Source organism: Mesitornis unicolor, unplaced genomic scaffold (assembly GCF_000695765.1).
Source record: "Mesitornis unicolor isolate BGI_N332 unplaced genomic scaffold, ASM69576v1 scaffold9867, whole genome shotgun sequence".
Lineage (NCBI taxonomy): Eukaryota > Metazoa > Chordata > Aves > Mesitornithiformes > Mesitornithidae > Mesitornis > Mesitornis unicolor.
In genome coordinates this window covers 1-17,333 of record NW_010194318.1, presented here as the reverse complement: position 1 = coordinate 17,333, position 17,333 = coordinate 1, and the positions used below count along the sequence as shown (strand labels likewise).

General features: G+C 43.6%; 1 protein-coding gene across 1 annotated transcript; it reads right to left on the bottom strand.

The window, feature by feature from the left end:
• Positions 1-1,700: 1,700 nt before the first annotated feature.
• Positions 1,701-11,563, bottom strand: LOC104543202 (chromosome unknown open reading frame, human C21orf58). Its single transcript, XM_010187752.1, has 8 exons — positions 11,504-11,563; positions 9,889-9,946; positions 7,975-8,042; positions 7,162-7,305; positions 6,579-6,693; positions 5,181-5,317; positions 3,132-3,304; positions 1,701-1,716 (listed from the first exon to the last, which is right to left on the bottom strand). Exons 1-8 carry the CDS (start codon positions 11,561-11,563, stop codon positions 1,701-1,703), a joined length of 771 nt encoding a protein of 256 aa, XP_010186054.1.
• Positions 11,564-17,333: the final 5,770 nt, after the last annotated feature.

Sequence of the window (17,333 nt, the reverse complement as noted above, 5' to 3'; positions counted from 1 at the left end):
ATCTAATATTCACTGCTGGGAGTACACAGCTCATCACTTCTTTGTGAGCTGAGTATAACTTTATGTGTTTTATTATCACTGTTCCTATTGTTGTTACAACTTATTACTACTATTAGTTTAGTTTAATCATTAAACTGCTTTTCTCTGAACTCACAAGTGTTCTAGCCTTTCTCCAATTTTCTCCCCTGACTCCAGGGAGGGGGAGAATGAGCAAGTGACTGCATGATGTTTATCTGCCTGCCAGGTTAAACCGCAACAGAAATCATTCCAAACAAAATTTATCTTGTTATGGGTTATCTACATCAGATTTGCTTACAAACTGCACCAGGCAAAAACAACGTAAAGATGTTCTAAGCTTTAAAGACAGGAGAAGATGGAAAGACACTGAGAAAATGCTGCTAATTAATTGTTTATCTTTCATGTATTAAAAACAAACAGGCTGCTAAGAGCATGAAGAAGTATTACTTGATTAAAACTCTGAGTGAGCCTTCCAAGGAGTCCTAAATGAAAACAGAAAGAATAGGATGGCATGGGCTTGGATTAAAGCCCACCCTCTGAAAAGTAGTAGGGAAAAAAAAAAGAAGGGAAAAGTGTTTGATTTATGTTGCTGAAGGAAAAAAACATGCCAATGTCAAATGAAGAATCTCAGGATTTTATTATTCTTTTTAAATCAAGTCTAAAACCTGATTATTTGAGGGAAAGGTTAAGAAATAATGAAACAAATATACACAATTCCAGGCTGTTTAAATCACCGTCCAATAGCTCATTGAGAAGAAAACCGTGGGTAGCCTTGTAAATGTGAGATTTAGGAAAGACAGAGTCAGAGCCATCCTGGGGCAGAAAACATAAACTGTGCTTAGCTGAGGGTAGGAGTTTCACATCAGTGGTCAAATCCAATATCCACAGGAGCAGATTTCTATCTGTTCTTCTCCACTCAGAATTATTTATTCAAATAGTGTGTAAAGCCAACAAGAAGGGCAGAGTGCTCATCTTTGGGAAAACCCAGTGTCAGAATTTTGCTCTGCTATGCAGGTAGCTTGCATTTGGATCGTTCCTGCTCATCTTTAGTTCCCTGGATTCGTAGTTACTTTAGGACAAATATATCTGTGAGGGAGTAAAATGAAAAAGGGATGAACAAAACCAACCAAGGGAGGAACACTTCAGGTTGATGTGGTTTGGCATCTAAACCCTCATTCAGGTATCCTGGCTTAGTTTGCTTCATTCTCCCCAGGAGAGCAGGAGGCCCCTTTGGAAGAGACATTTGCTCAGTTTGCTGTTGAAGGGGACTCTCAGCTCTGGATGGAGCTGAGTAACAGTCGTTTGCAAGAGCTGAGATAATACTGGTGTTCAGATTATTTCATGCTCAGGGGCTGCTGTGGGCTGCCAGGCCTGCAAGACACTTTGGGATGGGTTTTCTTGGTTCTGTGAAGAGAAGGCAAAGAAGGTGGTGATTGCTTGTGGCTGGTCTGGGCTTGAAAGATGAGAGGAAATGACTGAAGTAACAGAAATGGGTGAGCAGACCGCAGGTGCATGGTACATTTGTTCTGAACATCTGCAGTCTTTCTCCCACTCACTTCTGGTACCAACAATGTGCAGTCATGCAGACATTAGGCTGTCAATCAGTCAAATTACTTAGGAACTCTTCAAGTACAAGTTGACCTCAGCCATGCAGTGGTCCACTTGCAGAGGAACATAAACTGTCACTGTGTGGGCCACCTGCAACAAGAAAAATTGTTTGGTAACAGCCAACAGTGCATGCTTGCTGTAGCTGCAAAAGGACAACGTAGATGTGTCAGATCTCATAATTCATGGTGGAATATAGCTGAAGAAAAGGAAGAAGACAGCTTAAAAGCCATGATAAAATCTTCCTTTGCTGATTAATGCAAAATTGCACTGATTCTGGAAGGAGCCAAGAGATCTTTACCAGTACAGAATACAAACCCATGTAAAAGGGAAAGGGGTAGAAATGTTTATCCCTTATAATCCCATTAGGCAAATAATCTGTTCAGGAATTCAAATCCTGTGTTAAAGAGAGCCATAGAAATATACTTGCCAGCAAGTCACCCACGCCTGAGGATGCTGCTGCCTCCATTCTGTCCTTCTGTTCACTAAGGCTTTGAAAGGGCCATCGCACAGAAATACAAGCTGTGTTCTGACCAATGCAACAGTGAGTCCCCATACCAAAGTCCCCAGCTATCCCACCGTGCTCTAGCAATGTGCTTTTCTTTACTAGCCTTGTCATTTAAGAACTTCCTAGCACCCCTGCTTCCATGCCTACTTTCTTGCTTTCCCCTCCTGATGTACTCGGCAAGACCACTGCTCTCTCTTGGGTCAGGTCCTTGCCCAAGGCCCCTCCTGCCACTGGCATTTGTGTGAGCAGACCAGTTCAAACACTAGTTCCGGGTGTGATCTGCTCACACCTAGAAAACCAATCAGGACAAACTCAGAGATAGAAGGGAAGGCAGATGCCGCAGGAGGAGCCAGGTCCTGACCTCTGCCAAGGGCTCTACAGACCTGGGGGCAGTCTGGGGAGAAGTCCATCCATTCCTGCACTTGAGAAAAGCACCCCAGCTGCAAGCACAGACTTATCACAAAGCTTTATTTCTGAGTACTCCTCTCCCTTTGTACCATTTATTTTAGCGACTGGTGGTGGGATTTTTTTTCCAGGAATTTCTGATAAGTAAATGTCTCTTCAGTGTTTTAAGAACATAAATCCTACTGAGAACCTTAACCCAAATGTAAAACACATGAAGCCCTTGTTTAGCAGGTGTCTGCTGTGTTCACAGGGAGATCCAAAACCCAGGACAGGAGCCACTGCAGAGCAGAGCCAGGCAGCATTGCTGGGTGTTGGCTCTGTGTGGCAGGGACACAGTTTGGTATCATCTGCAGACCTTGTCTGATCCTCATGTTTATTCCACAGTAAGGAAGAGTTAATTACTCAAGTTATAAGATTGAGTGTTATCAAATCATCACTTAACCCATCTCAATCCCATTGTTGTGTTAAAGACAATACTAAGGACTGGCCTTAGTGAAGAATCATGAAGGCATGGGGTTGTCTGGTCTACCTTGCTTCCCTAGCTGTGCAAGAAGGAAGGGCTAAAAGTTCATGATGCGGCTGGCTGTTTACTTACGTAGGCAGAGCAGAGAGTGTGCTGCCAGTCCAGTGATGCGCTGTGGATGTGGATGGGAAGCCCCCTTGGGGCACTGGGAGCAGGCCTGTGGGAGGGTAGTGGTGGTGGTGGTGCACCGCAGATGGCCTGGGCCTGTCTGCTCTCACAGTCAGGGGAGCAGCAAACTGCAGGTCCTTGTTGGAGAGAGAGAAAGGACAATTTGTGAAACCTGTGTCTCCATGTTCCCATGTTCTCCATGGCTGAGGGGCTAGATTCCCACTTGGCCACCTCTTGGTAAAGAAGCCCTTCAGCATGTGTCTGGAGATGGGTTTTGCAGGCTGCAGCACAGAAGGTCCAGCAAACACTCGGTGATTTTAGATATTCAGAGGCACTATTCAGACCCCACTATCCCCACTTATCCCACCAGTCTACATCAGGGAAACACATAGTGATAGGATGACCCGGGGAAGAAGGTGGGTACACACACTCTTCCTCTGCTGACTTCCCTTAGACACGAAGTCCTCCACACAAAACTGCAGATTAGTCTGCTGGCTCTCCCTGCACCCCTGTCTTCCCCAGACACCTCCCTCACAGCAGGGTGGAAAGAGTATTCAAAATCAGAAACTGCAAAGCTTAAGGAAAATAGAAAAAGACTTCTGTCTGAGGCAGCACTCAGTGCAGCACTGACATGAAGAAGAGTCAGCACTGCCTACCATTTCCACAGCAAGTCCATCCTTGGACGATGACTGACAAACCCCCTGAGCTGCGGGAGGCCTCCTTGGATGCCAGCGCCCCAAAATGTGAGAGATAGCAGCTGCTATTGGAAGCTTTGTGTCCGTGGCAGACATTTGGTCTCAACAGGTGCAAAAACCCCTCAGCTCACTCCAGGCCACACCATGGGCCTGGGAGGAGGACTGCGTTTCCTGCCCCTCTATTAAACCTGGGGGGCTTGCGGGATTTTTAAGCCATTTATTGCTTTTGCAAATAGCATGTAGGAAAGGTGCAAGTGAGCTGGGCAAGGACTGCAGTAGCGTGGGAGTTACTTTCTCAGCACCCGACAACCTTAACATCTGAGAAGAAGAGAAGAAACCTTTCTTACAGCACAGGGAAAAGACATAGTCTGAAAATGGAGGGATAAAAAAAGTACAGGAGAAGTTTTCACAACACTGGGACATCCTCTCCTCCCCAGAGATCAACTGTCCTTGCTTCTTAGGTAATAAATGCTACAGAGTAGACACTAGAAATACATTTTTCCAAAGCACTTAAGAACACTAGGGAGCTATATGACCTTGTTAAAAATAGCTTAGGAATTGGGCATCTAAGGATATGTTCAAAACTACCTACCTCTTGTCAGGCACTGGACACATTCTGGAAAAATCCCTAGAGGGATCTGCACACCAAAATATCTCAAAGATTTGTCCTCAAAGATCAGTGGCTCAGGGGCCACTGATTTTCAGTGAGACAGGAACTAGAGCAGGGGAGCTCCAAGTACAACAATGAAATCTGTGCTTCACCTTTAGCCCATTTGAAACTGACAGGTCAAATTTTACCGGATTCCTAACAGAAATCATAGAAACATTCCATTGGAAAAGACCTACAAGATCATTGAGGCCAACCATAATCTGTCCACTACTAAACTGTGTATCTAAGCACCTCATCTACCCATCTTTTAAATACCTCCAGAGATGGTGACTCAACTATTGCCCTGCTGTTTGCAGCAAGTGGACCTGCAGCAGCAGATGCCCTGTGTAGATGTCTTCCACACATAGTCTGTTAGTGGTTCAACTGGACAGGCCAGATAATTTTCAGAGCTGGACTGAATCCAGATTGCACTTGTGGAGGAGATGTTGTTCTGTTGAGTCCTGTCACCGTGCTCATCATGGTGAAGAGGCAGACTGTGCTCTGCTCAGTGACAGACATGTGGTGCAGTGGATTTGAAGATGCCCACAGCTGTTAAACATCCCAGGCTTCATGCACATTTTATCCAGGCCCTGTACCCTCCCCAGGAGATCAACCATTGCCTTTTTGATCATCCTGTGAAGGATGCCCTTCAGACCCCAGTGTTGCTACCTGCTGTGCGTGCTGAAGGGCAGATCTGGCTCCAGCAGGCTGTGTGAACGCCATCGGCGGCAGAGCCTTCAGCATCATGTTCTGCATGATGATCTGGTGCATCTGAGCATTCTGCATCAGCATCATCTCCACCATATCTGGGAAGAGGTCGCCCCAGGGAAGAAAGGAAGAGCTTTATCAGCAACTCAAAAGCAGCAGAGGCATCTCTCCAGCATACAGACTGGTCACTGTGACCAAGACATAGCAGCTGAAAGGGACAGGTGAAGAATATTAGCATTATTTGCCCAGGCATTGCAAAATTAATGTCTATGAATAAGGCTATTCAGACCAGCTCTCCAGTTTCTCCTCCCTTCTACAAGAAAGCTGTTGTTGAGCACCTTTAGTCCATTAGTTTCCCTATAAGCCCTCCCCTCTGGCTATGCTGACTGACAGGCTGGAGAAGAGCTGAGCACTTGCTCCAGCATGGACCAGCTTCTTACAGCACTCTCCATTGATTCAGCTTGATCACTGCTTTCCCTGTGAGAGGTTTCCTCAACGTTATGTGATATTGCAGTGCCACCTTGAGAGTCCATTGCATGTGCATCAAATCTACTTACCACAATCTCTGGGTCCTAATCACAAAGGAGCTGTGCAGTGGAACTAATTTTCTTGGCAGGGGAAGGAAGGAGGGAAGGAGGCTCAGCTTCAGAAAAGTCTGAATGAATTGGGACTGTTTTGTTTATGTTAATAAACTCTGATTCAAAAATCCAGACAGATGAAGAAAGAGCTGAGAAATACTGCCATTTCATGACTGAGGATTTCTCTGTGGGATGAAGAAACCTTTGATTGAAGCCAGGGATGTCATCCCAGAGTTTTGTTCATGTATTATTTCACAGTAGGATCCACCTATGTTTAGAAACAAACTCTTTTTATTGGCATTTCACTATATTTGGAACAGTGCTGTCAGCTGTTCTGTCTTGTTTCCAAACACAGGGGATAATAAAAGCCTGTATTGTCCTCAGGAGTTTGAACTGCAGGTTAAGAGGGAATAAAAGAATAAAAACACATTTTAGCAGCCTGCTCGTTAATTTTGGAATCATCCATGCGCATGAGTTTGACCTTGTTAATATTATGCAGTGCCTTGCGTTGTGCTATTTTGCTTTCTCAAGCTTCCCTGGCAGTTTAACTTGGTTTTGCTGAGTTTGTAGTCCCCTTTTCTTCAGTTTTAGCAATAAGAGTGTGTCTGAAAGCTTTTCAGAGAGAGTACCTAGTCCATTTATGGACTGCACTTCCCACAGTAGCCCATTTGTGAAACAGCACGTCACTAACTAGCTTGGACGCCGTCCCATGCCCCCTTCCACTTGCCATGCCACCTTGCTTGCCCTTTCTGAGCTGGCTGCTAGATGGAGGGTACATTACCTTCTTTAATGCTTCCAGAGTGGGAGGGTGCAAAAGGCTGGGCAGGAGGGATCTGCGTGATCAGTGGGGGCGGCTGAGGTAACTGCTGAATGATGGTGGCAGGCTGAGGTGGCATCTGAAAGAGAAAGGAAAATGGAGAAGTTTAGGTTGATTTTGGCCAGTTTCCTCATCTTTGAGAGGGGAGAGCAGTGGGTATCATCTGTCTGGACTTCATTAAGGCTTTAGACATTGTCTCCCATGAGATCCTTGTGCAGAAGCTGTTGAGGTTGTGGGCTGGGTGAGAAGACAGTGATGTGCATTGGAAACTGGCTGAACAGCCAGGCCAAAGTGTGGGCAATCCTCCCACTCCTCTTGCTACCTCTTTCCTATGGTAAATCATCCACACTGCTAATTTTGTGCCTTATTTGCAATACGATTTCCCTTAGATTTTGCCTAGGGCAGTAAGGGCCCCATACACAGCAAGAGGCATATCTTTCTTCAATGGGATGAGCATCTCCATGCAGCCCCCAAGCCCCTCTGGCTGTAGTTGTTGTCTCAGACCCGCGCAGCGCTAGCAGAGTTTCCTGGGAGAAAGGATCCTTACTGTCTGCTGGATAATCCTTGGTGACTCCACCTGGGGAGCTGGAAAAGGTATCTGGTAGACATGTGGTGGGGCAGCTCTATGGCTATGACTGTGTCCTCCAGCTGGTGCCGGGGGCTGTGAAAGTTCTTCCAAAAGGTGTTGCTCCTGCAAAATGAAGTATCTGCCTAAAGAAAACCTGGTCACAGAAAGGCAGGCAGTATTGTTATGTTCTCTGGGCTAAATGGGATTAGCCCTTGGGAGCCCACAGCAGGACGCAGCCTTGCTCGCCAAAATTCTGCTGCAGAAAGGTCCAGCACTGGTGTGTCTGACAGACAGACCACGAGTGACAGCTTCACGCAGGGAAGCACTCTACTGGTGCCTGCACAAGTATAAAGAAAGATTTTCTTCCCATATATCACAAAGCCATACAGTTTTCAGTGCAAGCAAAAAGGAATGTAAAAAAAAGTGAAGAACAAACTGTCAAAAGCTTGGGAAAATGTTTTGTTAATGGCTGTGGCCATCTACAAATCTTCTTTGCATGTTGGCACTACCCCAGAGAGCTCATGATACAGCAATTCAGGAAAAACAGAATCAACCCACCAACTAACTGAAGTGGGTGCAAGCATCATTACCTGCAGTGAGGAGAGACATTCTGTTCTCTGGCCGCTCTCCCTGGTCAGGGATCCAGCCTCTATGATCCAAACTACCAGGGGAAGGAATGCTGCCCAGGACTGAAGAACAGGAAAGAACTGAATCTACATCGGCAATGGATGTACTGATGACCTGTCCCTTTCTGTTGTTTCTGTCCACAGAGAACACATGGAGCACTCTTACCCTAAGCTCCTGCAGAAGATCCTTCCTTCGCCTTAGGGCACTTTGGAGCATATCCTCATGCCTGTTCCCTGAAGGAAGAAAAGTGCATTAACTTCTCAAAGGATCACAAAGACAGAGCTATTATAGCATCTATAGTACGAGATTAGTTTTGGAAAATGTGTTATAAGATAGCTTGACTTCTTCCACAAAAGGCTTTAGGCTACTTTTGTCAAATCCACAAACGGATAATGACTTTAAGCCACACAGAGACACAGCTGTTGAGCAGGTCTACAAAGGCAATGCATCATCTCTGAAAAACAACTTTTCAGACTATACTCCAAGGTCCCCTTTTAACCTCCTGGCTTAGAAACTCATCTCAGCCTGAAATTTTCTAGATTTGCCCTGTAGATGCAGAGGATGACTGTGCAAAGTGTAAAAAACGTTTGTTGTGACTTATCAAAACAAACTCGGTTTTTAATGTCAGCTTTTCTGTTTCTTTTTTGTTCTGAATCAACTTCCTTTTCAGTTCTTCCCACATACAGCTGAGTTTGACTTCGCTTGAAATTAAAATAAGAACAAATGTTTTCAGATACATTGGAGGCATGCCTGGCATCTGTTCTGAAAAGCATTGCTTCACATTTTGAAACTGTAAGTTGTTAAAGGGATTTTGAATTTTTGGCCAGAACATTGAAAGTTTCCAACTATTTGTGTATCAGCTCAGTGGATATGAGCCCAGAGCCCAATCTAGAAATAATACTGCTCTTCTACTGGTACCCTTTAATCCATGGATGATATAATAGTAAACACTGCATGTGCCATTCAAAGAAATGAGCACACTGCACATAGCATGCGTAGCTTCCATGGGAGTGTTGTTGAAGGGAACACACTGCTTGTACGTGAAATGCCACAGCAGTCTTTGAAAGGCTTTGATAGACACGAGTAATTTTCAACTCCCTTATTTATCAACTTTTAGCTGGGTTGCTCGCTTTTATAGACAATTGCCTAAACTTTGGAAGTTTCATAAGCATGCTGGGATTCCTGACCTCTCTGCCCAAACCAAAGTCAGGATCCTGGTAAAAGGGTTTCCCAGCTTTTATCAACGTTGTCCTCAAGACCAATCATTTGTTTCATAAGCTGAGCCACATTTTTTTTACACTGGAAACCATGTTTTTGTCTGCACAAGGCTGCATTGGTCAGCTTCAAAGGTGCAAAGCAGTAGTAGTGAAATGTTTCTCCTGCCTGCATCCCTCAGAGACACACAACCATGCTAACAACTCCTTTTCAGGATCAGCAAAGCCAAGCACACAGCTGGACTGCAACAGAGGGGCACTCCTAGGTATGGGTTCTAGGACACCAGTAGTTTGCTCCAGCTGAACCAGCATCTGCAGCTGAGAGGCTGGAGAGGACACCTGGGCAGGAGATCATTCTTCAGTCAGAGCTTGGCTGGCTGATCATTTCCCTTTGTAAAAAAAAAACCCAAACTCCCCAAAAAAACAGTTGAAGAAATTAAAAAGATAAAATGAAGATAGCTGCACAATATAGCAAGCCTGTTCTCCTCGCATCAAAGCTGCTAAGATTCACCAGCTTGGCTAGGACTGAGACTCATATACACACTGACATAACTGCACGAGCTGCACTGCAGCTTGCATTTTTGCTGCTTCCAATCCCCAGGACTGCGTACAGATTTAGATACCCAGGCTGAGCTGGGTCAGCACTGACTCAAGTTCAGAGTCTCCCTCCTGCTCGCCAGACGGGACATGTCTGTGTCACAGAAGCCAAGACAGAGCCCAACCACTGAGCACACAGAGGCCCCTCCCAGCTTTTAGGGTAGAGTTATGATCATCCAGAGTGACCTGCAGAGGAACTCATGCCCGAGAACATCACTAAGCCCTTTCCATATCAAGTCTGTAATTAGAACAAATGCTTCTCTTTTACTTGCAACTGGGAGAGGTGACTCCATCTTCTCTAGCTTCTCCTGTTCATTTTCTAGTCTCTGTTGGTAGAACCACAACAAGAACTGGTTATGAGTCAGGCAGCAAAGCTCACAACAATTTCCAGCCCTACCTTACAGGCATAGGTTTGGGATGGAGGAAATAAAGCAGAAGTGGAGACAAGCGGTGCTTCTTCACTGTTAAATCACAGCCAGTGAGTGCTACAAGAAATACTCACAGAAGTATGAAATATCTCACTGCAAATCTAGTTATGGTAATAGAATAGTAGTGTTTCCAGCTGGCCAGGCTATCCCAGACCTAGAAATTGATAGCATGGTGAATCAGGATACTTGTACATCATTTAGTCCATTAGAGCTGGATCTCATGCCAGACAGTTTTGGGTATCAGGTGCACTAATAGGCCTAGATGGCCCTGGCCAGCCTCACCTGGGGCTTCCATCCACACCTGCTGCTCATGTACCCAGGAGTCCCTTTAATCTCAACTCTAGGTCTTCAGTTCATACTTGAACTATACTGGATGAGCACTACTCTGCAGTCCAACCACAGCCATGCCTGTGACTGGCCATGGATCCTTTTGACCCTGATCTCAACCTGCAGACACTTCCCAGGTTGGCCTTGGGCCTGCCCTATCACAACGATCTTGTTAGATAGATCTAGACTTTTGAATCATCCTGGCCACCATCTCTAGCTCTGCCCTGCCTGCCTCGCTTTGGGGATGGCTGGCCACGCCCCTGCCCTGCTGGCTGTGTTATTGTGCTCAACTCTGTGCTCCTTAGGCCCTTGTTGCTCCCCGTTGCTCAGAAATTAGAGACCTTTCACTTATGTATAGGCTCTTGGTTCTGCATGGTTTCACACTGGTGAAAGCTTTCCTTCAAACGGCTTCTGCAACTAAGAAGAAGAGTCTTCACCATGGAAACAGGTTTGATGCCACTTGCAGCATTCACATCTCCAGACAAATTGTTTTTCCTTTCAGGTAACTCTGAAAGTGGCTTCTAGAGGACACTGAAGCAGAAGATCCACAGTAGTGGATGTCAGATGTGCTGAGGGTGGAGGGACAGGGCTGAGTGGAGAACCCTGGGTGTATTAGCATGTCCAGTCAAAACAAAGAGCTACTGTGTTCTATGTTTCCAGTCTGCCCAGGATTCATCAGACAATGTATCTTCTGTAAAAGTAGACAAAATAGAAGAAATTAAATCGCCTTAAAACATTCTGAGGTAATCCTTACTCAAAATTTACTTCTAAACTTTGCCTGATACAACTCAAACTGGTTTTGCACTAACTGGTGCAGTCTTATCTCTCATAAGATCACAGTCACTTTAACTCTATTTTTAATCTGCTGTAGATCCATGCAAACTTGTACAATGTTATTTAAGGATGTGATAGTAACTTTAGCACCACCGTTTTAAGGATGTGATAGTAACTTTAGCACCACCGCACACTGCTCTGTCTCTGCTTGCACAAAGAAAATAGTTCTCAATTGGCTTCAGAGCCTTTTTGTATTTCAGTAGAAACATAATTATTTAAAATACAATGTTAATGCTTAAACATGCAAGACCAAAAAGCAGAGCAAAGGCGAGCACTGCAGAGTTACTACCTTACCTTTTCTAGGAGTTTGAGTTTCAGTCGTGTCAGGTGATCCATCACTGAAGGATCTGTCATAGTAGTCGTCTCCTGGAAGAGTAGGCAGGCAAAACCAGGTTAAAAAGCTAAAGCAAAGGCAGATAGATTTTCAGTGTTTTTTTGCCCTGCCACAGTCTTCATAGAAGAATAATTCCATTAGAAAAAAAAAATACAAGATTGTGAGCAATTGAGAGGAGAAGATAAAAGCTTCAGTTTCCCAAGTAAAAACGAGTACAGGTATTCACTGCAGTATCACAGACACAGGTTTTTTCCTGCCATTTCTCAGTGCATTTTTGTGCTGCAGGTTGTGATGGTCACAGCAGGGTAATGCAGGGTGAATATCTGTCTGTTCTTAATGGTTGCTAGCCTTTCCTCAGCAGTGGCACTAAGCCTGGCCCTCTGTGTTGTTAGTCTCTCTTCTAAGTAGCTCAGAGTTTTGTGCCTGTAATCTGGTTGCTAAGATTGTAGTGCCTATCCACAATATAAACAATTTAATCTCCAGGTGTAGAAGCTTATGTGCCTTTCGTAAAGCAAATGCCCAGCACTCTAGTGGACAAGAAAAAAAAGAAAGCCAATGGTTCTTTAACACAACCTCAGTGCTTGTGCTCAGATAGTGACCTTGTTGATTGATATCCAATAGTGATATTTATCCCACTGTAAGTGGCGTGTACTTTTTCAACGTAGCCCTTCATATGAGTTTTCATCACTAGATAATAACTAAGAACTCAAAAAATTTAAGACACATAGCTGGAACTCATCCCCAGATGAGTAAAAGAGTAATGAGGCCATGGTATAACATCCTTTTGCTTACCATCTCCCAAGCCACCTGTAGGGTGTCTCTCCCTCCCAGCAAAGCCCTACCAGCATTAAAAAAACAGGGCAACGTTTATCAGTGACATCCATGAAATCAACACTAAGGCATGAGAAAGAAGCCAAGTAACAGATACTCATTCTCAGTATCATGGTTTAAGCCCAGTTCTACTCCTCAAAGAGCAAAGCTTTCTCACTTGAAGGCCCTAGCAAAGCCGCAGCTGGAGCAGCCAATAGATTTTTGTGGGGAGCTGCACGGAAGCAGCAGAGATCATCTCCTCCAGCTGTGACCCACACAGCATGTGTGTGCAATCTGTCCTTAAAAACACACAGGCTGGTAGTCACTGGAGAGATTATGGAAACTGAGACGTGGGGATCCCAAAAATAGCTGTGCTGCATCAGAGCTGGGGCTCAGCTTGCTTTGGCAGGGCTTGCTTGTGAATGCTCCAAGTGGCACGGCACAACAGAAAACCCTCTCACCTGCCAGCAGTTCTTCTGAGAAACAGCCCTGTGTATGTTTCTGTACTTAAAAACACCAACAGATTTTTCTCCTGTTATCTCTAACTTTTTTGATCCTTTCATCCGTTGGGCAGCTGCAACAACCTTTGACAAGAAGTTTCCTAGTTGTCTTAAACTCAAGCATAAACCTAGCCATGCAAGTAAACTGAATAAATATAGTTTACTAAGTGTTAGGCAAAAAAACCAAACAACCCTGATTACATTTAGACTGTTGTAAATCTAGATTCCTGAAAAGTTTCTTGGAAACCTTCTCATTTCTTATGCGAAATATATACAACTGTTCTCCACGCACCTTTTCCATACCATTTCCGACTTACATTCCTGTTGTTAGTAGTAGCCTTTTTGACTGCTGATGAATATTGAGCTGACATTTTAAACCATCAACTGGTTTAATAAAGTGCCCCCTACAAGTTGAATTTTGACAGCCTTCACTGTAATAGGAATAGAGGATTACAAGAAAGGCAGACAAAAAGTAAGCATTCCATTAAAGATACAGCCCCAGTGTTAAACAACTGAGTTGACTGTAGAGGAAAGGAAGAGTGAGAAATTTTTGCTTGGTGTGACAGGGATCCCAGAGAAAATCCAATACAAGGTTAAAATATGCTTTCCAGTGAATCTGCTCAGGGATCTTTCTTTTCTCACACTTATGGATGCCCTGGTCATGGTGGGATCCCTACCCCAGGGACATCTTACAACCTATTAATTAATGACCTGCCTGAAATGTGCCAGCCAGACACAAGAGGATCTTGCCAAAAGGAATTTGTAGTTACACTGAATCACAAACTAGGGATCACACATGAATACAGTGATGCAAAAGAGCAAAACAAGACAAATTTAATTCTGCAAAGGATTAACAGGAGTGCTATGTGCACCTCACAGGAGATAATTATTCTGCTCTATTTAGCAGCGCTGAAGTCAGAGTTTAAACACTGTGCCTAATTTTAGACATGGTGGTTTTAAGCAGGAAACAAAGTCCAGAAAAAAAAAAAAGACTTGGAAGAACTAGCTTTGTTTAATTAGTAAGTAGATGGTGAGAAAAAGACAGGCTAGAAATCTTTAAAGAAATGAAAGGATACAGACAAGGACAAGGTGGGGTTTTTTCTGTCTGAAAAGGCTGGGCAAGAAGCATTTAGCTTACTGAGGGAGAGGAAAACCTGATAAAAAAAAAACAAGAAAAAAATCTTAATTATACAGTAAGAGAAATGATGGAACAGCTATCTGAGGAAAAAAACAACTTGCACAGAAGTTGTTTAAAAGCAATATAGAAAAACAAATGTGATGCCTCTCGTATACAAGAATAGGTTAGATAACCTGGTGACAGCCATATTCGTACTACATTTCTGTGATGTTTTTATTGATCTGGATACTTTATGACTTTAATTTTAGTTACTATGATTTCTAATACACAATATAAATGAACCAAACAAACTGACACACCTGGAAATACCCAGAGACAATAAACTTTCAGAGTCTTGTTCCTCAGGGAAGAGTCTTTATCATTTCCGTCTCAGAAAAGGGTTTTAATTTGTTAAAAGAGAGTTAAAATAATATTAAAAAGAAACACACACAGAAATCACCACTAGAGAAGTACATATAATTTCCTTCCAAACATTTGTCTACTTCTGCCAATTGTAATGGTGCAAATTAACAGCCAAGAGTTCTTGTTAGGCTGCTTGGTGGTTACAGGTACTGTAAAATGTCTTAGCTGCATTTGAAGCTAAACATATGAATAAAACACATTTTACAACTAAGAGTTATTTTATGCCACTGTCATCTAACAATGTGCAATGTTGATTTTTACTGTTGTTTCTGAAAATAGCAATCCCAGTTGGAACCAAATGGTACTTATGATTAAGTCTTCTTACTTGTAATTAAGTACACTATAATAATCATATATAATACTTATGAATATTGTCTTCTTATACGACAATGGCCAACCTCTAGGCTTTGCAAATGTTCCTCATTTATTTGCAGCTGTGTTGCAGCAGCACCCAGAGTTCCCAGTAAGGTTTTGTTACCAGCCTGACCTTAGTGCAGCATTATCAGCACCTGCTAATTTAGTCGAAGTATAAATGAACTCTCCTGCTCTTACAGTTAGGTCAGGTAGGATTTGCCCCAGCAGAAACAGAGGTGGTGTTGTCACCACCCTGCCTGGGTGGCCTCAGCTTCCCCACTGCAACACTGTACTAAGCAAGCAGAACCCAAGCTCAGCGGCTGGCAGGACAGTTTGGGTAGTGCAAGAAATGGTGCTGCTGGTGCTGGCTGATTGTCAGCTGATGGGACAGGTCCCTTTTCAAATATTTCCACTTGAGTCAACTTAATTAGTTGAGCACAAGAAATCCTGACATTTTAACAAACAGACAGGGCCATAAGAAAATATAATGCATGAATTTGTTCTTTAAAAAAAAAATTACCAACAAACCAAAATCCATTAAACCCCAAACAAACATGACTTAATTTATTTCACATTTTTAGCTGCAGCAAGAGGTCAAAGCAGTAATTTAATTTAAACCAGATTTTTTGAAAGTGACATATCTGATTTAACAAAACTGTCATTATAAATATTATATAGTGTTTTTTTCTTTTAAGAAACTTCTTTGTTCTGAGCTTACCAGCTTCCTTTTGCTCCTCAGATGGTGCCAGTTACACAAGCTTTTACTCTAAGAAATTTCATAGTTCAGACTTTATCTCTTAGCAGTCACTGGGGACAAACTCAGAATTCCGGCTGTGAGGTCAGAAGACTTGGCAGTACTACCAGGAAAAACAAAGAAACAAAAAACCCACCGCAAAACAGCCAAGGAGGTGATGCATCAGGTGTCTGGCCTCACTGTTAGATCTAATGTCCCTGCATGGTTTGCTCGCTGAAACTTCCACTCTTCCTTAGAAGAGTCAACTTGGTCGTGAAGAAAAGGAAGACCAACACTGTCTCCTGGGAACCTCTGCAGAGGTTTAAAACTTAACCTCCACCTCAGCTCTTATACAGACTAGTTTTCTAATGTGTAGAGAAAGTCTTGCCAACACTGCCATGCTCCTAGTGCCCTCAGCTTCCTCCTTGGAGAGTTGAGTATGCTGAAACAATTACATAGAGATGATGTAAGAGACCAGGAGATTGGTACAAAATGGTTTATTCTGAGAAAGCGAACATGGATGGTGGTTGACGGAGCTGTCCTGGTTTAGCTGGGATTGAATAGTAGAATTCCATTTTCTGTTCAGCAGTGCTGCATTTCTGAGAGAACAGCAGCATTTGTTTAGTGAACCCGAGTTGGTTTTATAACGTTAGCTGAGATAGAGTTATTTTCCTTATAGTAGCTGGTGAGACTGTGTGGTTAGTTTCTTTTTTTTTGTTTTTGTTTGGTTTTTGTTTTGTTACCTTTTTTGTTTGGTTGGTTGGGTTTTTGTTTGTTAGTGAGCTTTTTTTGAAAGCCCAGGATTTTCTGGCACAGGTGACCCAGGACAGAGGATTCGAATGTGGTCCACACTGACCAATTAAGATTCTATCCTGCAAAAGTCACACTCACTATAAATTAGGAAGTTTGCAGGGGATGACTCCTTCCTGCCCTCTGATAGTGGCCCATGACAATTTTTGAGGCTTACTCTTCCCCCATTGCATTTCCATTGGCCCACAGCCAGCAGCTGCTCTTTGTGAGCTGAGTATAACTTTGATTGTTTTATTATTGCTGTCCCTATTTTTATTACAATTCATTGTTATTATTTCAGTGGGGTTTAATTATTAACTGGTCTTTATCTTAACCAGATGAGTTCTTTCTCTCTTGCTCTCCCGATTCTCTCCCCCATCCCACTGGGGAGGGGTGAAGTGAGCAGGTGGTTGCATGGTGTTTAACTGCTTGTTGGGAAACCCAGTCAGCACAAACACACCCCATGGGAGCAGCTAGCTCCAGATGACAAGCTGGACAATGCAAAGTCCAAATTCGGGGCAAAAGCCCATACAAGAGCCCAACTTAAGGACCAAATGCATAGAAAGGTCCAGAGACAGCAAAGGGGTTGTTAGCTTATGAAAACGCTTGCATTTCCATGTTTCTTAGAAAAAGCCAATGTATTGCAAGAGGTCACCTCTGAACCAAGCAAAGTAATAAATGTGATGAAAGCACGTTTTTCAGTATAATTTAATGACTTCAAGAGACAAAGAAGCTGTCAGTTTTGTAGATGACTGTATAGTCAATTATTCTCGATATTAAGAGCACTTTATTTCTGCCTTGTTATCTGCCAGCTATTTCCAGCCGTTAGCTCCCGCTGCGCCTGCGTTTCCCTGCAGGTGAGCTCCTCACAGCTCACTCACTGCAACCAAAACAGAGCAGTGAGACGCAAAATAAAAAAAGCAAAGCTGAAACACAAAATACACACAAAAGGCGCGCTGTAAAGGATAACATCTCCACGCAGAAATTTATAATCAAGCTGGATGGTTAACTCTCTTCCCTCCGCGCCAACTCGTCCCTCCGTCCCTCCCTCTCCAGCAGGGACC

Coding starts and splice junctions, on each gene's coding strand:
- LOC104543202 (XM_010187752.1), bottom strand. CDS start 11,563: ATGACAGATCCTTCAGTGATGGATCACCTGACACGACTGAAACTCAAA. Junction 6,694..7,161: donor CAAGGATTATCCAGCAGACA/GTAAGGATCCTT, acceptor TTTCTCTTTCAG/ATGCCACCTCAGCCTGCCAC. Junction 5,318..6,578: donor CTCTGGAAGCATTAAAGAAG/GTAATGTACCCT, acceptor ACCTCTTCCCAG/ATATGGTGGAGATGATGCTG.